Genomic DNA, 21,788 nt, shown 5'->3' with positions numbered 1-21,788 from the left:
CTTATGATCAACCTTAAGTTTATCCTGTGGATTAAGCATAGCCTGGTAGTAACTTGTCTTGTGCAGTAGGAAATAACAATTTTAAGTGGAAATTTAGCTAAAATCAAGAATCGGTGACAGGAGAAAGTATAGATTTTCCCTTCAACATATTCATAATCCTAGCTGTAGTTCCATCAGAAATAGCCAGTTTAGTTCTTAACTATTTATTCCCAAGCACGGCTAAGAAACAATTTAACGAAAACCAATAAACATCATCTACACCTCATTGTATCAATGTACGTTATGACAAAAAAAAACACGAATTCATGCTACGCTTACGAAGTTGTTATTCTGGTCACATTTCTAGGATACGTTACACTTTTGCGTTCAATACAAGCACTGATATTCAACTCTAGAACTCATAAAAATACACAAATCCTTATAGAAATTGACTATTGTGCCAATAGAAAAGAAAAATAGAAGAAAAGACAGCACAACACTTTTTTCTAATAAATAAATGAAAGTGAGTAGATTTTTTACGAGGTAAGATTACGAGGTAATCACTAGTTGCCAAAAAGGAGAAAATACCATGAGGTGTATGTACCTACACAATCGTAAAGGAATTCTGAGCGTTTTTGAGCTTACTAAATTACAATCTAATCGATTAAGGATTGATGGTTATTAATTACACGATGAAGCTGCATCACGTAGAACCGGTTCAGCATAGTCCTTCTCTCTGATCGCACTTAAATGTGTAATTTTTTTCACATAGGCCGGATGATCAGTCAGAATAGGGATGGATAAGTCTTCCAACATCCAGTGCATCTCAGCGATATCGTTCACCGTCCACACAGCAACGTGTAAACCGCGGTCTTTTTGCTCCATGACAAAGCTCCTCAAAGAAAAACTAACTTAACTTTATCCTCAAGTCTGGAAAAATCTCTCTGTAATCTGAAAAAAAAATACATTTCAACGCTACATATAAGACTAAACGCCATCGATTTCACCATTTCTAAATGAAAGTGAGTAGATTTTTTAAGAGGTAAGATTATGGAGGAGAAGGAAAATTAAAAGAAGCATTTCGCCATTTCTCATGAAAATCTTCTGCACTACATATTTCAGAATTTGCACTCGCATTTTTAACGTAATTTTAAGACTTTTAAATTTGTAGCACCCAAAACTCACTTTGAAATATCCAAGTTATTCGTAAGCAATAAATCTGCTCCTAAGAACCATGGAGTTGCAACTTTCAGAAGGAACACATGAATGATGTCAATCAAAACGAAGAGATAATGTTTCACTCCGCTATAACGAGGTCGAGTGTTCTCAATGTCCTGGTATGAAAAGAATTTCCGACGCCATGTGAGTCCTAAAACGTCCAAATAAGTAAGAATGAAAAAATAACTATGAATAACTTTGTAGAGAATGAAATTTGTAAAGAAAAAAGTAGTAAGTCCTTACCACTAAGGATCTTCTGATTCCCTTGCTTGACCAGGTAAACTACCCATGGATAAAAACTGCACACTATAGCTTTGTCATAGAGATGGTACTTCTCGAAGAGATTTCCAATAATTTTCACCAGCTGAATATAAATACATTTTTAATTCACCTCCAGAAAAATGCACAAAATTCTTCAAGTATCATAAATCTTGAATTTTTGTAATTGATAGAATTTTAATTTTCCATTGTAATTCTAATTGCCGCCATCAACCACTGTTGTTTCCACACAACTTTCCCAGCTATTGATTGATGTGGCAACAGAAACGTCGCCAAACGTCTTCATCGAAGTGCTTCCACCTAGATCTATGTTAGGAGGATGAATTTAAGCACGTCCTCAAGCGGCCGCCTCTAGATATATGAAATCGCCTTCGATCCAAGCGATGGTGCAGGTATTTTGACCCAGGTGAGTTCGACGCGTCAAATTACCTTCACCTTCTGCTCCTTCCCCTCCTGACATTTTTACTTACCTTTTCCGGGTGAGTGGAAAGCGGCGCTACGTCTACGAACACTTACGCTTTTTTCTTTAATAAAACGAGTGATTTTCTTTGAAAAAATTATTTATTTATTTATTTATTTTATTGTGGGCGGATGTGGTGTAGCGGTTAGAGGTTCCGCTTCCTGCACGATCGATCGGAGATTCGAATCCGCCTTACTGCTCACCAAGCCTTTCATCCCTCCGGGGTCGATAAATTGTACCAGACTTGTCTGGGAGGATAAAAGCACTGACTTGACACATCGGCTAGCCACCGCAAGTCATTGTATAGGCCAGTTACACGTCCGTAAACCTCAAACGATTCTGAATTGAAGTGAACGTGGGGGCGCATCTCAAGTGGATTGATCAACGCCAGAAACTTTATCCTTTATCCTTTTATTTATTTTATTATTTATTTATTAAAAACACCTGCGGATGTGCCATAAAACAAAAAACAAGTTGGAGCAGAGCTCACTAGAATTTCGCTTGAATTTTACACAACAAGATTGGCCCTTCAAAGCATAAGGGATACAGAAGGTGAGAACTCTCACGCGAGTTCCTCTTCCCAAACCCAGAACGCTACGGTAGATAAACGGATACCAGGGTTTGGGTGACTAACTTAACCTCGAACGGGGAAATCCATCAGGGGCCCTAGGCGAACGGGTGGGGGGACCTCAAGCGCAAGAGCTCACCAACTTTGCTATCCTTGAACGGCTTCCCACCACTAGGAGAGAATAAGGGTCAATTGTAGCGCAAATTAAATATTTTCTTTCGTTTCTCTTCTTAGCAGGAACAACAGTTGAAAAACTATTGAAATAGCGAATTCCAAACAATAAGTAGCAAAGAAAAAATCCTGCTAGACAAACCTCCGGATCTGAATCTTTCACATCGAAAAGCATCTTCATTTTATTCTCTACTGCCCATTTTACAACCGCCTCAAGTTTCGGTATGCCTTCATTTTGTACTGGGGCCAAATTCCCTTCTCTGAAAATAAAAATTAACATTACTTCTACAGTTCAAAAATGTTTATGTCAAAGCAAGAAGCCGGCAGCAGCCCGTTGTTGTACGTTGTTCGGGTGAAGTTTGCGCTAATGTTGGCGCGTGCTAGTTGTGCCAGTGTTTTCTCACGTATCGGACCCCTGAGGTTAGTGGTACGATCCAAATCATCGTCGTGTAAAAGCACGGCCTCACCGTCTTTCGTCAGCGCCACGTCGAATTCGATCAAATCAGCTCCGTCGGTTTTTGCCTGAAGGAGAAAATTATGGCAGGAGCTCAGATAAATAGTAATGAGTTTAGAGAGTTCGTGCTATTTTATTGCAACATTTTCTTGTTCCGTCCTCTTTCATTTAAAGTTCAAAGTTCTTATTTTCTTATTATTTTCTTTATCTTCTTTTATATCTTTTTTTGAAGATCTTTTTCCATCTTATTACTTTCTTCTTCTATCTCTTCTTCTTACTATCTTTTTTCTTTCTTTTTTCTTATTACATACTACTGAATATTTTATTCTTGGATTAGCTTCCCTTCCCTAACGAGGCGCACCAAACGAGGCACATCTAAAAGTGGATCGTAAAGGAAGGGGCGAAGCGATCCACCTTTTCAATTTTAGCCTCTACCCTTGTTTCTATGACATCCCAAAGAGCAGAGAAATACGCTTACTTCACCTCACCTGAATAAATCCAGCCATTCCATTCTCCGGAAATGACGTCGGAGCACCGCGATGTCCACCGATACGAAATCCATCAAAAAATTTCCGTACCTAAAAGGGAAATCTACATATTTGCAGAAGAAACACAGAGAAAGGAGAAAGATAAAAAACGAACTCACATCTCTCGGATCACATGGTTTGTTTTTCAGGAGCAACACGGCAAGTACGGTACCACCAATAGCAGCAGGTATAAGCAGTGGGAACCAGTACAGTAATATAAGTGCAATTATTAGCGATGCTAGTATTTTAGGTACGAGTTGTTGAAGTTTTTCGTTCATGGACACCAGCTAACTTGAAACGCTGAATAACTGTTAATAGCATGTATTTACATCCGCGTGACATCTTCTTTCCCAGTAGCCGATTCACGTGAAATGCACATGTTACAATTTTTTGAGCGCTTATTCAGCTCTATACAAACTCTACAAATAATGTTTATATTAACCGCTTCTCGATTTTCGATTGGTTACTACGATCTAACCTTAGAAAATAAAATACTATTTAATTACATATTCCCCTCTAAACCTCCGTATCCTCTAAGCGTTTTTTTTTTCACCGGAAAAGTAAAATTTTCTGTGTGTAAAGGATAGGATTTAGAAAAGTGAGCGCATCTTTGATCTTTTGATCTTTTGATCTTTTGATCAACTCCATCCCTCCTCCTCTTCAGGGCTAATGCATTTTTTAATAGATTTTTTTCCTACATTTTTAGGTCTACATGCTTGAACTATTAATTTTTCCAATAGGTTTCTTTCTCTTTTTCTTCTACATACTGACATATTTATTTACTTTTACTATTTACATAATTACTTCTTCAATTTATTTCATTTCTTTTTTCAATAGCAAAATTACGTCTATTTAATAATTTATCCACCAACATTCTTCGAGAACATCGTTTATCGATCAGATAGATCGTGGATTCATTCGCGTCCGAAAATTCAGACGAGTGTGAGCTTTAAAAAAGTTAATGATCGTGAAAAGAAACCCATTGACAAATATTAACGGATACTACATTACTTCAGGAAGAATCTTCTGTAAGAGTTTATTGAGCCTTATTTCCATAACAATTTTAGGAAAGAGGAAGCAGGATTCGGTCCGGGAAAAAAGAATGTTTCAGTTCGGAACCACACGGATACACGAGTTAAGAATGGATTCGAATGAAAATCTGGAATGGCTGTGGAATCAGGAAGTGTTGGAAAACTACATTTTCCACACAGCTGTTCGAAATATGTCCTATATATCGATATTTGCCCGTGCAATCTCTGTTGTTTACGTGTCGTTTCGAAGAAAAGGGCAACATGGAGAACAAAGTACGCTGCACTGCACTCCAAAACAACGAAATGTTTCCAGGAAAGGACAGAAATTGAAAGATCGATGAGTGAATGAATCGATGGGAAAGCGAATGAACGAATGAATGAATGGATGAATGAACGGATGAATGAATGAATGAATGAATGAATGAATGAATGAATGAATGAATGAATGGATGGATGGATGAATGAACGGATGAATGAATGAATGAATGAATGAACGGATGAATGAACGGATGAATGAATGAATGAATGAATGAATGAATGAATGAATGAATGAATGAATGAATGAATGGATGGATGGATGGATGGATGAATGAACGGATGAATGAATGAATGAATGAATGAATGAACGGATGAATGAACGGATGAATGAATGAATGGATGAATGAACGGATGAATGAATGAATGAATGAATGAATGAATGAATGAATGAATGAGTGAGTGAGTGAATGAATGAATGAATGAATGAATGAATGAATGAATGAATGAATGAATGAATGGTGAAGAAAACAAAAAAACGTTGCTAAAAAAACGTTTGGATGAAGAATTTTCGTTAGAACGGTATTTTGTGGACGATTCGTGGATTTTTATTTATGCTTCTTTTTAGAGTTGTTCCAATGTGCAAATATTTTTTTTTGTCGTAGTTAGGATTCTTGAGTACTTTTACATTTAAGGTAAATAGATGGATGGATGAACGAATCAACGAACGAGTGAGAATGAATCAGAATGAATGGGTGAATGAATGGATGAAAGAGTGAATTAATTAATTCTTCATGTTTCCTACATAGGATATTTTTCAAAAAAAAATACAAGAAGCACCTAATTTCCTAATAAGAAATTTCTTCGAAATGAGATTTAGTGGCATTCTACCTGATAAACCATATAGAGTGAATAAACGAAAGAGCGGTGCAAATAGCGCGGTGAGCGGGGTGAATAAAGTTAAAGAATGAATGAAAGAATGGAAGAAAGGAAGAACGAAGCGATGAATCAATGACAATTTAGAGATTTAGAGATGGTTGCAAAACGATGTGCTGCCGTAGCGATTGAAGGGTCAGTCATCACATTTTATCACTGCTTATCACCGCTCATTAGAAGGCGCCCTGACCGAGAGAAAATAAATAATATGATCATCATCGTAAATAAGGGGACAAAGCGAGCTACATTAGAAAACCAAGCACCTAAAAGCCATTAGATCGCAGAAAGCGAAATCATAACAGATCCATATTTAAAGGATCCATGTAGCTGTAGTGAGTAGGTGACGCGTCAGAGAACAACAACAATAACTAGGTTGTCCACGAAAAAACCCCATGCGGCTATCGATCCACAGACCCAGGACACGACACAGGTGAAGGAAGAGATTTGTTCATGTGCGTATGTGTGTGTCTGTGTGCCGAGCCACAATAAAATGAGCGCGTAGGTGGTCAACGCGAAAGGAAAAGCCAGGAAAAAGGAGGTGGTCACGAATCCGCAGAGAAAAAAATGAGGCGGGATAATCTAGACAAATTCCCAGTCTTATGGGGAAGGAAGACCTTTTTTTTGAACGGGAAAAGCTGAAAAGAGGGGAATCGTCATGAAGAAAACTCTTCATGCTTTCTACATAAAATATCTTTAAGTTATCCGTAAAAGAATCATTTAATAAGAATTTTCTTTGAAATGAGATACTAATGGTATTTTAAAATCAGGAAAAAAGGAACAATAGAATAAAACGAAAAACTTTGAAAAATATGAAAAAATGGCTATTAACTTATGGTATTTACAATCGGTAACTGTCTAATACGTGAACATTCCCGAAAAAGTTTACCGGATATACCATTTAGAGATGTTTAAAAGCATTAACTTCCCGAAATTGTTCGTCATCGTCCGAATATTCCAGAAGCTGTAGGCATGAAAATTAAACACAGCCTCAGGAACACCTTCAGTATATTTATTTACTGTGGACAGTTTTATACAGAGATGGTTTAAAATTAGTTATATTCTGTTCTTTGTACTGAATAATACAGGAAAAATGCAGAAACTCTATATACATATTTTCTACGTACTAGACAGTAGCGGGTAGTACTAGTACGTTGAGTGTTCAGGGAAATGTCCGTGAAAAATCCTGAATCAAATCTCACGTTACGTTCAAAACGCACAGAAAAAGTACACAAAATGCGGGAAAAAGGAAACATTGGAATAAAACGAAAAACTTTGATGAGTATAAAAAATATGGCTATTTACTTATGATATTTACAATCGACAACTGCCTATTGCGTCAAAATTCCCGAAGGTCCTTAAAATCTGGGGAAAAGCTGATAGAACTAACATTTTGTTTTGTGTTTAAGGAAATTATGCGCATTATGCGCGTCAGTGTAGATTACACGAGAGAGAGAGCAGAAGAAAAGCGGAGAGCGCAGACACAGTAAGTATAGAATGAGGGAAACTAAGCGGAAAAACTGTTGCTGTGCGTTCTTTGCTGTCGAAAGAGCACATATTCTATGGAGTGTGGCAGACGAACAGACAGTAAAAAAAGTAATGAAAAAGGGAAAAAGATGAGGCGATGATGTCATGCATGATGTGACAGCACAAAAAAGGACCGTTTTTCCGGTTTTGATGAATTCTTTGTGGATTCGTATAGTTTAACAGCATTTGGCAGGATTTCCCAAAGAAATGGACAATGATGACAGATTAGAATCCTCGAGAATATTTATAATACGAAAGTCTTCTTGTAGAAAAATGAACGTTCTTTTTTCAAACTTCATTCAATGCTACAATGTCAAAAATCCTGGTAGATGTTATTTCTCAACGGTTTTTTAAACTCTAATTTTTTATTTTTTTGAAACTTTTTTAACTTTTCAAATTTAGATAATCCTCCAGATCAATGTCATTAAACATTTATATTGATTAATTTATTTTAGCGATGTAAAAAAACGCAAATTTTTAGATATTGCACATATCCATCACATTCCACTGTTGGGATTGTACCTCGTAATCGAGGGATCGTAGGTGGGGTGGTGCAGTCGGTAAGAGGTTTGACCGTGACTACACGATCGATGGTTCGAAACCGTCCTCGTGGGAACCAGACTTTCCATCGCTTTCGGTTCAGTAAATTTGCATCAGGCCTGCCTGCGAGCATAAAAACACTGATTTGTCACATCGCTCAGCCCCCGCAAGTCATTGTAAGGCAGCCTTCCTGAATTATTTTTGAATTTGAATTCTTAACTATTCTAAATTGATGTCGAACGCGTAGGCGGATTCCCTTAAAGGCATCACCCCACGAATCTGACGTGGAGAGCTCCTATACGGGGTCGTAGATTATGAAGAGGAGGGCGATTCCGTCCATTCCCTTTCAATTGTTGTAAAAAAACGGCCCGGAAGATGCGGCGCATGCACAAGGCCGGCGCGCTCCAACCGAACTCGCTGTTGAAAATAGCGCGCCGGAACGCTCGATGCCGTATCATCCGGGCCGTTTTTTCCATAATCTATTATCCCGTATAAGAATACCCCACCTGAAATCCGTACCACCTCAGATTCGTGGGGTGATGATGCCTTTAAGGGGTGAGCCATGCACTTTGTCCCTTTAATCTTTCCTTTTCTTTCTTCATGTATCATTTCTGTTATGTATAAGGCTGTTGGCAGTAATTCTCGCTTATTTGAGCTTTTAGTAAGGACATCTTCACATATTAGGATCATCAGAGGATGAGGAACGTCAAAGAACGAACAGAGGTGTGAGTGAAAAGAGGATATCTCGTTTAGTTTCGCAGCGCCATTCGTCCTCCCAAAATTTAGCGTAATAATAAAGTAACGAAAAAAAAACTTTAAAGTAAAAAAATTCTCGTCTAGAGATTCCCACTACTATTTTCCGTAAGAGGTTGAGAAAACATTGTTCAGGATAGTTCTACCGTCATAGAAAAGAAAATACTACTAACTGACGTGGAGGATGCTTGGATTAAGCTTCGAGGATGAATAAAGAAAAATTAAAAATGCAGAAAACAACAAGGAACGTTCCCACGTCTTAGAAAAGTGGTAGAGAGGTGTGAAAAGTAATGGACTTTCTTGGATTTTACTTCTCGTGAGTGAGCAAAAGAACGCTGTCATTTCATGTTCAGGAATTTTCTGCAGTTAGGTACATTCACAATTTATATCCTTCGTTGATTCAGTGATGACGAAGCGCAGCATCACTGCTGAATCAGAAAATTCCAATGGAGGAGGGGCTTGGAAGTTTTTCTTTGACATTGTTAGAGTTAGATGTCAAACTCTGGGAGAATGGACGTGTGGACGTTCTCTGCTAGCTATTTTTCGATGAGCAATTCATGCGAAACGCCAAGTCTAGGAGATGGAACAGTGGCGAAATCTGTGCGAACTCTTGCTGTAGATCGAGAAAGCTGAACAGAACCGTGTTGGGATCGAGAAAGCTGGACAGGACAATCAGTGAAGATACGTACAACTGTGTCAGGCGATAATATCGGTCCGACGATTAAGTCAAATAAGCCAAAACTCCCAGAGAAATTTCAGAAAATTTACCAATTGAAGCTGAACGCGTTAGCGCATCCCGAGCGGTTGGTAGAAGACACTTATTTAACCGTTTATCCACTAACTAATACTAACATTGGTGCGGGTGTGGCTCATTCGGTTAGAGGTCCGTTATACGGTTATGGTACACGGTCGATGGTTCGAAACCGCACTAGTGCAAACCAAACTTTTCATCCTTGCTTGGTCCCTTGGTTCAAGTTGCTAGCAGACCTATCTGGGAGGATAAAAACCTTAACTTGTCACATTGGTTGGCCCCCGTAAGTCATTTTGAAGGCCAACACTCGTCCCAAAACCTCAACGATTACGAATTGCGGTAAAAAGCGTTTGCGAATCCTAGGTGGACTAATATCCAGTGGCTTTATCCTTTATCCTTTTAATACTCACAATACAAGAAGAAAGCACTATCATAACCTAAAGAAGCGAGGTTAAGTGATTTGAGAAGGAAATAGGTGTGTAGAGCCGTTATGCTTGAATCAATCAGCTAATTCAAGTGTCAAGCAAGGGGGTTCAGAGCGTTGGACGCAAATTAATGTTCTGACTTATGATCAGACAACGTTAGTCTGATGCTGGTCACAGATTTCTGTAAAATTGCAGGACAATGAAATTCTAGGGAAAAAAGCTTTGCAGCGAACATTTAACAATGGTTATCTAGGAGGACATATGTATTACAGCATGGATCATCTACGGTACACTCGCACGAATTTTATCGTCAATACCTTCAGGAAGTACTTAAAAGCAGATTTATTCAAAAACTAGCACACCAATCTGATTGTACCTACTACTCTGGTACTCTGGGTATGAGCGAGTCTCACAGTTTACAAATTCAAAGAGATCAGGAATAAGTTCCTTTTCTCTTAACGACCAGAATAAACACTGGTCTATGTTTCTAGTTCATATGAAACTAGCCAGCTGGACTACTGCTTTGATATGCTCTTTCCCCAAATTCGTCCCTATATATTCCTCATTCCCTCATGGTGGTGGATAGCCGTTCAAAGATAGCAAAGTTAGGGAGCCTCTTAAAGGGATCACCCCACGAATCTGGGGTGGTGCAGGTTTCAAGTGGGTTATGCCTATACGGAGTCATAGATTATGGAGAGTAGTGTGATTCCGTCTATTTCTTCCTAATTGCCGTAAAAAACGTCCCGGAAGATACGACTTCAAGCGTTCCAGTGCGCTATTTTCAACAACGAGTTCGACTGGAGCGCGCTAGCCTTGTGCGTGCGCCTCATCTTCCGGGCCTTCTTTTTTACGGGGAGTTAGGAAGAAATGGACCTCTCCTCTCCACAATCTACAACCCCGTATAGGAACTCTTCACGTGAAATCCGCACCAGCCCAGACTCGTGGGGTGATGCCTTTAAAGACCCCTCACCTATTGGGTCGGAGCCTCTGAAGAATAGTCCCCGTTCCGGGTTAAGTTGGTAAGCTAAATCTTTGGGAACGCTATTCTTCTGCAGCATTCGGAGTTTGGGAAACGGATTTTGGGTGAGGATTTCCTGCTTTCTGTAGAAAGAGAATGACCTGTCAACCCACCTCACAATCTTCTAAAGGATCCAACATTGCTGTGTAAAACTTGGGCAAAATTCCAGTGAGCTCTGTTCTTTCTTGATCCTCATTTATTTATTCATTTATTTAATTTATGGCAAACGTACTAGTGTTTTGAAACGAAAAAATAAATACAGATGGGACCAACTACCAACCAGGATGTGACGTTGGAGAATACCTAATTCTCCATCCAATTGTGGGACGTCCAGGACAAGAGATTTGGGTAACTACATAGGTACGGAAGTCCGAAGAAACGACAGAGGTCGCAGCGCCAAAAATCTGCAGGCGTCGAACTGTTGAAGGCATCACCTCACGAATCGTGGGTGGTACGGGTTTCAGGTGGGTTATACCTATACAGAATCGTAGATTGTGTGAAAGAGAGCGATTCCGTCCGTTTCTCCCTGCGTCAGCGGAAACGGACAACCCCGGGACGCTGTTTCTTACGCCGCTTCTGTTGCAGTGCGCAACCATAAGTCCGAATAGATCTTCAACGAATCGCAGGCGGGGGCGGGGCGCAATGATCCATAATCTAATCCGTATACAAATACCCCACCTGAAATCCGTACCACCTCAGATTCGTGGGGTGATGCCTTTAATTAGTTTTTTCGGTGGGTCTTTAATTGCTCGGCCCCGTATACCTCCATCTATCACTTCCTTTAGTGTTGGGGCTGTAGCGTACCTCGAGGCAAAAAGAAAATTTTATTATCAAAGAATGAACAAACTAACAAAGTACAAGATATAGAATAATAATACATAATAATGATATAATATGAAGGAATAAACAAAACAATTATTGCCATGGTTCACAAAGTCTCTATGGCTGCACTTTCTGACTTTTTTCTGTTCAAAAAAGTCAATAACAAACGGTCCAAAGTTCGGAATTTTTCCTACCGGTGCTAATTCGGAGGTGAGATTTTCGTCGTTAAGAGTCTTGACTTGGACCATATGACCACAGAGAAAAGATTTTCTACTACCGATGAGTTTTCGTTACTTAAAAGAATTGTTTAAGGCTTCCTCATTTCGAACAAGATGATAAAGGTGTTTTTCCCATTTTGTCGAATAGTAGAATAAAATACCAAGTAAAAATGTTAAAAAAAACAAAGATGAAAGCCGCTGTCGACTAGCCCTTAAGTCGATCTATAGACTCTTTACGCGCTCATAAACCTTAAACGATGCTGATGTGTTGGAGGTCGAACCTCGTGGCGCATCCGAAGCGGGTAAATTAACCCCCCATTGCTTCGTCATCGTCGATTTTTTTCGTATAGTTTCCTTTTATTTTCTGTTTTTTTTATGCATAGGTTGAGTTGTGATGCATAAGTAAACAAATGAACACTTACTTTTCTTCATTCCGGTGCCCGCTCCCCATTCCAGGAAATTTTTTCTGAGTCCACAGGTATTTTCTAATTTATCATAATTGTTATAAACGTTATAATAATAAAAACCATTATAAAATTTCTAACAATTATAAATAAATTAGAATAGGAATTTATTAATTATATTACATTCTTTATTTTTTACAATGTAAATATGATTGTTACATCAACAAATATCCATAGATTCTTCTAGAAAAACTGCGCGCTCACTTAATTTTCTTCTCATAGTAGAATTAGCATAGTTGACATCTGTTGGGGTTGTAGTTAATTGCAGTCGACGAGATTTATTCAGAGTCAACAATGGAGCAGTGTCAGTATGTCAGGTCAGTGAAATTATGCTCAATGGTTCGAATCCTTATCCGTGCGATGACGATTGCGTGCCACTGTAATGTTCATCGGTGAACATGCGTGAAGAGAATGAGGCACAGGAGCCATCTGAGCACAAAAATAAAATAAGAAGGAACATCTTTACTTACAGACAACTTAATAGAAGTAATGAAGAAGTAAATCTAAGAGTAAAGTCACTGGAGTATCGATTTTTCTTATCGATTTTCGATCGAGTTTTTACTGCAATTCCGAATCGTTTAAGGTTTACGAACGTGTAATAGGGGCCATACAATAACTTGCGGGGCTAGCCGATGTGCCAAGTCAGTGTTTTTATCCTCCCAGATGAGTCTAGTAGCAATTTGTCGACCAGGAGGGATGAAAGGGTTGGTGAGCGCTAGGCCGAATTTGGACCTTTATCTTCTAATTGCTCGTTTAAAAAAATTGTACGTTTAATAAGTAAATCAAATAATATAATATAGTGAATCGAATGTTCTCTTGTCTTGAAACCTCGGCATATTCTGTCTATGTGTTGCGATAGTGTGCCTGCTAGGTTTTTTTAGATGGAACCCTTTATTTGCCTGACGCTTCAGGGGTCACACTATCACAAAATATAGTAAATATTAATAAATGGTGCTAAAATGGATAGTAATATAAAGTGGCGCGAATAAAATTTAAAAAAAAAAACGTAATATAATATAGACTGATAGCTCAATGTAAGGATTACAAGTAAGTCAGTACATAGGTGCACATATGAAGTGAAAAGATGAGAAGAATGAAGAAGATGATGAGGAAACTCTCAACGGGTATTCGACGACACAATTCTTCCCCTGACAGTGATTACAAAACGGTCGGGAGTTCGATCTCTGCAGTTTTCAGTTTCATCCATCAATTTTGCGAAATGGAAAAAAAGCTGGAAAAGCGATGGGGAACACGTTTTAAAACCATTTTCACACTATTTCCTAGTGTTTACAAACAATTTAAGTCATCGACAATGGAAACGAACGGAATTTTTGCAAAATGGACAAACAACTAATACCAAGGCAGAACGCATTTTAAAAGCACTTTTTCACTATTTTCTACTTTCTACACGCACTTTTATCCATTGGCAGTGATTACAGAAGGTGAATAGTTCGATCCTCGCCGGAATGTTGGTTTTTGCAAAACCAAAAAAAAAAATTACTGAGAAGAACATTTCACCGGCATTTTTTCTGAAATTGTACTTAGTGTACAGTTCGCCGCATATAGGTGTTATTTAGAAGTAATTTTAGGGCCCTGATTGGAAATTATTGCTGGACGGGATTTTAGTAGCTTGAAATAAATATGAATAACAGACTACTAAAGAGACGGAGGAAGAAGAAGGCAGCTGCCTTCTGTAGGAAGATTTGCGCTATAAAAGGGTCATAATATCTTTTTCAGGGCCCTCTGGTTTTTTTTGGAAGGTCGTTGAGGGAAAGTTGAGAAATTTTTCATTTTCCTCAACTTTTTTCCTCAACTATCATTCGGGAGAACGAAAACTATCTGGAAGAAAGTAAGAATGAAGTATGATGGCAAAAATCTTCCTCTACGAGATTCTTCAAACCGAAATCATCTTCATAAACTACGGGCCGAGTCATTGGACTTTGTTTGAAGTTATACAGTTTTTGACGCCAAAAATCTGACATTTCGCACTTTCCCCGTTGCGAGATTACGGTACCGTGGTTGAAAAATTCGATGCAATATTTTAAAAATCGAGAAGAACCCTTAGCTGCGAATTTTGGTCTCTTTAGATGCTATGGTGGTTTCGAAAAGCTAGCTGAGAAATACTCGAAAATTTGAGGCAAAATTTAAGATTTTTCTCAACTAGGTTTCAAAAAACTAGGAAAGCTAGAAATGCCAAACGTTGCAGAAATATAGAAGAAATCTTTCTTTCTCTGCAAAACGTAGTCAGCTATATTGCATAAAATTCACTCTGATCGTCGATATTCAGAAGTTCGTGGAACTTACTTTGTACTAATTTTATCTCTCTTATTGCACCTGTAGATGTCTTTTTTTTTGCTCTGAAACAGCATCGAAATTGATTTTTCGAGTGATAATAATATCTTCGTCACTGTCGGATGAGAATTGTGGGTATTTAACTCTCGCACACTAAATGCAAAAATCCCACTTTTGTCACAGACTGATCCGTGACAGTCGCAGTAAAAACGATAACACATCACGATGCACCATCGACTGCTATAGGATAGTGACCTAAATCAGCTTCTACCGACTCTGTGTACCGGATACTCACTCCTAAATTCTATCTCTCATACCCCGTATTCTCTATTTTCTTGTGGAATTTTTTTAAAACAACTCACTTAAGGACAAGGCCGCAAGGCGTCCTTCAGAACACATTGTATAATTTACACTCTCCTTGTTGCCTTCGTACTCATGTCTCTTCCCATTTATCCTAATCTGGATGTCCTTCATTTATTTAGTATTTTTCCAAACTGGTGCTCGAGCAAAAGTTGAGAAACTATACTGGCAACATATTTAAAAAAATACTTCAAGCCATCTATTTTTCTAACATTCTTCGTCCCTTAATATGAGTTTATTTGAAATCGACAATCGCTCGTCTTTTTCTCCTTGCTCTCTTCATTTTCTTCTCGTCTGTTGACCAGCCTTACGACCCCGTTCCTGCTTGGACACCCCTCTTACGACCTCCTGTTAAGAAATTCTCAACGCACGCTTGATCCTGGCTACCTGGAAAAATGAGATCAAAACCACTTAGCCGAACGATTTCAACAGATGAGGTAAACAATAGCCTTTCTGTTCTTCTCCGAGGTTGCCTGTAGTTTGAACGCCTTCTGCAGGGTGATGAGAGAAGATAAATCACTGATAGCTTTGATTATCTAAGCGCTGATGAAGGTGATAATACCGAAGTCTTAGCCATTAATTAAGGTCAACACTAATCTTGGCTACAGCTCAAGCGAATCAATTAAAAAAAGATCAAGATCTATTGCTATTCCCTTTTCCTTATGGCCGAATTGGTAGTGCGTTACATCAAAGGACATGCAAGGAGATTGTTAAGTTCTAGTGTGTAGTGCACTGGGAAAAGTTTCTCTTTACCTCTGTAAGTGCAACCACTCGACATTGCCCCGGCCCAATCTTGTTTCTCCTACTTATGTACTCAACTACTTACTACTTATGTACCTTTGTGCTAGATTTGTCTAAAAGGGTGCGAACGCTGACTTTGGCACAACGATTGCCCACGAGAGATTGTCGTACAGACCTCATATAAATTTATAATAATTTACAGTTATGAATTATAGTAAGTATAGTATTATTGACTGATGCACTGCTCTGTGACAGTGTAACATGCGAGTTCCACGTAAATCTTATCATTTCTTGGTCATCTTCAGCACATCATGGCACATCTTATTCACTTACATTTGGAAAGACCCGTGTGTAAAACAGTTAAATGTTGCACGTTAATTGCCCGGCTGATTCCTCCAGAATTGTTCCACTTTCTCTCCCTTTCTTCTAATTTATTTTATATCCGCAGGGTTATGGCGGGTACAAATAAGAGCTAAGGAAAGAAGTAGGGTGGAAATGATATAGCTCTCTTCTCTTTGAATTTTCGAGTTTGAGATAGAGAAGAGAAGTCTATAGTTCTTGGACAAGACCAAGTAGAACTGATAAAAACACTCGTGCAGTTGACGATACGGAATTCATGTTCTAATCATATGGTAAGGCTAAGTACCCTAGTATACATCCTCATCGTTCGCCACCTTTTTTTTCAAGCTTTTTCTCACTTCACTTTCGCTTACTGTCCACCTCAACAGGTTTCATTTTTGCACACTTGTGTGTCCTTAGCATGATAGCGCGGAGATATAACTGACGAAATTCAGTTTCGAAACGAAATTTCTGAGATGATTCCAGTTCCGTATTGGAGAGACTGAACGACGAGATGGCGTTAGAATTCTAAGCCATCTTAAAGGTATCACCCCACGAATCTGGAGTGGTACGGATTTCCGGTGGAGTATTCATATACGGGATCGTAGATTATTGAGAGAAAGGTGGTCCCATCCATTTCTTCCTGATTGCCGTAGGAAACGGCCCGGAAGATACGGCTTCGAGCGTTCCGGCGCACTACTTCCTACAAGGAGTTCGATTGGAGCGCGCCAGCCTTGTGCATGCGCCGCATCTTCCAGGCCGTTTTTTACGGCAATTAGGAAGAAATCACACCCCTCTCCATAATCTACTATACCATATACAAATACTTCACCTGAAATCCGTACCACCTCAGACTCGTGGGGTGATGCGTTTAATAGCTATCTCCTGGGACATACCACACATGGTAACAGAAAACACGGAGAGTCCAGCCTAGCTACGCATACAAAAAGTACATTTTGTCCTTGCTCAACGTACAATAATGCATCATATTCGAGGAATAAATCACCTGAAGGTGCTAAAGTACTCGCTGTAGCCATCTACTTTGAAGTTTTAGCCCTTCGAAGAGACCCGTAAATACGTCACACATAGCGCTAAATTCTGAACAAAACAAACAAAAAAAAATAAGGGGAAGTTGAGTTGGTTGTACTGCTTCGATAAGCCACTTTCCCGTTAGCGAAAACTGCCACAAACTATGTCTATGGAATTTGATAGATCAGAACAGCAGTGTCAAAAATACTATGCTTTTAGCGTTCTCGTGATACTGGGATATCTCGCCATTCTACAAAAATATGATCATCGACGTGAAGAGAGTGGTCCGATAGGATGATACAATCTCAAATAAAATATTCTCGCGAACGCAATGCAAAAGCTGGAAGGCGGCGACGTGGGAGTCAAACTTGACAGTCGATAGCTTTAGCATCTGCGCTTTCCCGGTGATATCTTTCTGATGAAATGTAGCATCAGCCAAGTGGAACGAGTGCTTGCCGAATTTGACGGAACATGTAGATGCATCGGTCTTCAGCTGAATCTTATCCGAAACTTATGCTCAACGGAATGAACATGTTCGAATGCTCCAGCTACTAGGTCGCAAATTTAACATGATGAACGACTTTATCTCCGAGCTGAGCAGGAGGAAAAGAGCGGCACAGGAAGCACATAAGAGCATCCGCACTTTGCAAGCAGCGAGAAAATACTGTGAGCGTCATTGAACGCGTATTTGAAAGAGTGATGCTAGAACTATCCTGCTTCACACAATTGAGAGACAGGATTCAAAGTTCTCTCCTACGCTAGCTATCATAGATTAAAGACACCACCGCTTTGCCAAGGTGCCAAAGGAAATAAAATAAGGTGGGCCGGACACGTGATGCGCTTTAACGACAACCTTTGGACCAGAGTCGAAATGTACAGTAGGAATGAGCATGATGGAATAGCAATGAAAAGCTAAGGTGTTGTTACCAAGTGTAGTAAGTGTTTAGGCTTGATGCTGCTCTGTTTGTAAGATTTGTATGTAATTCGTTTGTAAAATTGTGATTTGTATGTAATTTGTAATTTGTTTTTAAGATAAGAATTTGAAAATTCAAATTTCCATGCTGTTTACGTCCCACGCAAAAGGAGCAGCCACTGGGCGACTTTGGCACGCAATCAGGAAAAATGGAAAGAACTACTGGAGCCCGCTCGACTAGTTCGAAGAGCAGCGGGGGGTCAAAGTCAAGGTCGAGGTCAATATTTGCCTTTTAAGACCATTAAAGTCATAGTTACACTGAGCGAACAAGTCTCTAAATGGACCACAGAATCGGTACCTAGTGAGTGCGGAAGTATTACGTTCCTTCCCTGAATAATTACTTAGAAATACGACCGGGATATTTTCTGATTTCTGAAAAGAAAAAGCTCCATGGTGGTCCTCACTCGGGTGATCAACCCCTTGTTTTGCAAACATATATTGTAGATTAGGAGATACACATTTAGCGCTCTTTGCATAGAGTTCACTCTGGTCGTGGTATGTGTTTATCGTATCAAATTCCAAACAAATCAATCAGTCAGCGATGGTCGATCATGCTATCAAAACTGTTCAGTAGATTGCATGGATATTTCAAAGAACATGCAGAAGCTCTGAAAGATCCATAGATCATCTTTTTCGTTTAATGCTTTCGATTTTAAGAGAAATACATACTAACGCAAAAACACAAAAATCATCCAAAAACAATAAATGAATGGGGATTTTTGTGTATAATTAATGTTTTACTGTTGAGGATCAACAGGAGTTGTTTATGAACATTAAATTGATGACATTTTTCCTTTCTTCATGTACGTTTGAAATCCTGGAATCGTTTAAAATCTCATGAAGGAGTTGAGCGTGCGGTTTACGGACCGATGTTGCTGAAATAGAAATCTTTTCACTTTTCAACCCCTGGTGGTCCCAAATTTCCATCTATGTCACGTCAATCTGGTCGTCGATTGACTTTCCGGGGTTTTTCGATGCCCTGGAACCGGAAACTATGAGTTGGAACTGCGGATTTTAGTGTTCGATGTTATGGGTACTGAAATGATGACGTCGTAACATAAAAAAGGTACTGGTAAAAATTTACGGTACAACGTAGTAATCCGAAAAAGATTTGCTCCCTCGGAAAAATAAATAAATAAATTTTCTCTTTCAAAAGAGAAAGAGATAAAAAGAAAGAGAGCTGAGAATAACTTTTGCAAGAATTTTAGAAATTATATGCAGGCCTGAAACGCCGAAACGCTGAGGATAATTTTTGACTGCTTGGAAATTACATGTGAGCTAAAAATTTCCGGGAGAGAGAGATGTTATACAATGAACTAAACAACGATGACAACAATAATAGGAAAAACAAAAAGGATCAACCAGAAAAGCCGCAACAACAACAATAGCGACAGCAATAATAATAATAATAATAATAATAATAATAATAATAATAATAATAATAATAATAATAATAATAATAATAATAATAATAATAATAATAATAATAATAATAATAATAATAAAATAATAATAATAACAAAGAGGTCGCATTAACTCTGTAAAACCCTGGTGAAAAAAACTTGTTGTTATACATTAACTACTACGGTCACGGTTGCTTATTTCTTGCCTTGGTTTGTGTATCTATTTTGTGAACTTGTCGTGAATTTTGAGGACGTTCCTTTTAGTATAAACGGACGAAAAAACATAAATACATGTCATTCTAAGCAATAGGTCAAGTAGACACAACATTTAGACCCAAAACATGAAGGGCAGCTGCGAATTTTTATCGAGAAGAACAAGAAATAACGTTAGTCTAATTTTTTATAACGAAAAACTTCTATTTATGAAATCATGTACTTATTGTTCGTTTCTTACTGATACTCCTCTTTGTTTATTTAGTGCCTATTCCTAATTATTTCGCGAAAAGGAAAGACAGAATTGTTTATTCTTTTGCAAGAATCTGATGCCATCGTAGAGCTCCCCCCTAATAACCTTACGCAAATACTCATTCGGAATCGCCTATATGATCGTATTTGCACGGCACTGGAGTGCAAAATATGCCCGGATAACAACGAGGGTGATTGCATGAGTTCATGTGTTGTTTATATGATTTCCTGTGTACAGTGTGGTGACGAATACATAGGAGCAACAGCTAGACCACTATGTATTCGAATCAAAGAACACCTGGACATCAAAAGGAAATCATGTGACTCCACTGCATTGGGTGGTCACAGGGTGCGGTGTCATAATGGAGAAGATTTTGAAGTTAAGGTCACGATTTTGGCGCGCGAACATAGCATTGCGGCGAGCAAGGCTCTGGAGGCTTTTTGGATCCACTCCAAGAGTCCAAATATGAGTCGCAAGGAGGAATGCCTCTCCATTACGCGGGAACTCGCGCCTTATTTAAAGCTGATATTTGATTGCGCCAGTCACCTCACATCAGGTATCTAGCAGTGGCAGGACAGTCAGCTGATCCTAAGGTACGACGTTATCTTCTACTATTAGCTATGAGGCCCAACGGTTAACGTAGGACTTTCTTTGTTGGGCGGATAAGGCGTTGATCGGATTAATCACGTTCGATTTCACCCCTTTCAGGCTCTGAAGAAGGCGATAGTGCCGAAACGTTAGCCACGAATAAAGGATTATAATAACCTCGTGTCCGGCTCTATTAAAGAAAACAATTATTGAAGCATCAAAATGCCGAGGTTTATCGAAAGTCGCACATGGAGACTGTTTATTCTTTATTGTTTATTTATTGTTTACATATTTGTTGATGGTTGTTAGAAGAGGACAGAGAAACAGTTGCAACAATGAGAAAGTGACTTCGTAACGTAATGTCCCGTAAAATAAACGGTAAAAAAAAATCCAAGAGAATGAACGAAATAATTGAAATAATAATAAATGAAAATAAAGTGAAAGATATAATAAAAAATAGGTTCTATTCCTATATAAATCACTGATTCCTCCCAAATTATAATTATAATACCAGAAACAAACTTCCTATGCAGCTGATGGCTAAAAATCCCTCAGAAACAGCAATGACTCCTATTTTTGCAGTCCTACTCCTACTTCTATTCAGCATTCTTCCTTTTTTAATTTTTGTTATTTCAGCGCTCATATTTTGAGCTTTTTTTTCTGATCAAAATCTACATATTTCTCCTTCTCAGTACTTGGTGAATCCTTACACCTTTTTTCCTCTCCAACATCTTCTTCCATTTCTTTGTTCTCAATCCTTACTTATGTATGTCCATCTCATCGGGTCATCATCGATCTTCCAGTGGCTTTCCTCTTCGGAGATGAACGAGAGAGAGAGGGAGGCAGAGAGGAACAAGAGAAATGCGATGGTGTGCTCTCGTTGATTTATCACACCGTCAGACATTGCAGCACATTCGCACTCTTGGAGTAAAGATTAAATCCAGAGCATTCAGCGGAACAATGATGGAGATTGCGTCTGCTTCTTAAAGGTTACAATGATATCGATCTGTTCTTTCGTTCTAAGATCTGGATAATTGGTGAAAATTCTGCTATTTGGAGTAGTTTTCTCGAAATTTTCTCGAAAGTTTTTCCAAGCCTTTTTCTCCCCAACACCAAGTGACGGTCGAGGTTTGGAGACTGTCACTCTTCCACTGAGATTTCTTAACGGTGAGAATCTTGAAGGAGCTCAGAAAATGCTCCCACG

At 38.8% G+C, this 21,788-nt stretch overlaps 2 protein-coding genes across 2 annotated transcripts; one reads left to right on the top strand and one right to left on the bottom strand.

Annotated features, from left to right (window-relative positions):
- Positions 1 to 660: 660 nt before the first annotated feature.
- RB195_011848 (uncharacterized protein) lies at positions 661 to 3,934 on the bottom strand (the record flags this gene model as incomplete). Its single annotated transcript, XM_013438250.2, has 7 exons — positions 661 to 874; positions 1,165 to 1,348; positions 1,441 to 1,561; positions 2,818 to 2,935; positions 3,019 to 3,197; positions 3,618 to 3,707; positions 3,776 to 3,934. 7 exons carry the CDS (start codon positions 3,932 to 3,934, stop codon positions 661 to 663), a joined length of 1,065 nt encoding a protein of 354 aa, XP_013293704.1.
- A 16,281-nt stretch (positions 3,935 to 20,215) lies between these two features.
- RB195_011847 (uncharacterized protein) lies at positions 20,216 to 20,737 on the top strand (the record flags this gene model as incomplete). The annotated part of the gene is made up of 3 exons (XM_064193433.1): positions 20,216 to 20,344; positions 20,539 to 20,589; positions 20,705 to 20,737. 3 exons carry the CDS (start codon positions 20,216 to 20,218, stop codon positions 20,735 to 20,737), a joined length of 213 nt encoding a protein of 70 aa, XP_064051016.1.
- Positions 20,738 to 21,788: the final 1,051 nt, after the last annotated feature.

This window comes from Necator americanus, chromosome III (assembly GCF_031761385.1).
Source record: "Necator americanus strain Aroian chromosome III, whole genome shotgun sequence".
NCBI classification, from domain to species: Eukaryota; Metazoa; Nematoda; class Chromadorea; order Rhabditida; family Ancylostomatidae; genus Necator; species Necator americanus.
Note: the sequence above shows the minus strand (reverse complement) of the source record. Positions and strands in the feature narration are given on the sequence as shown.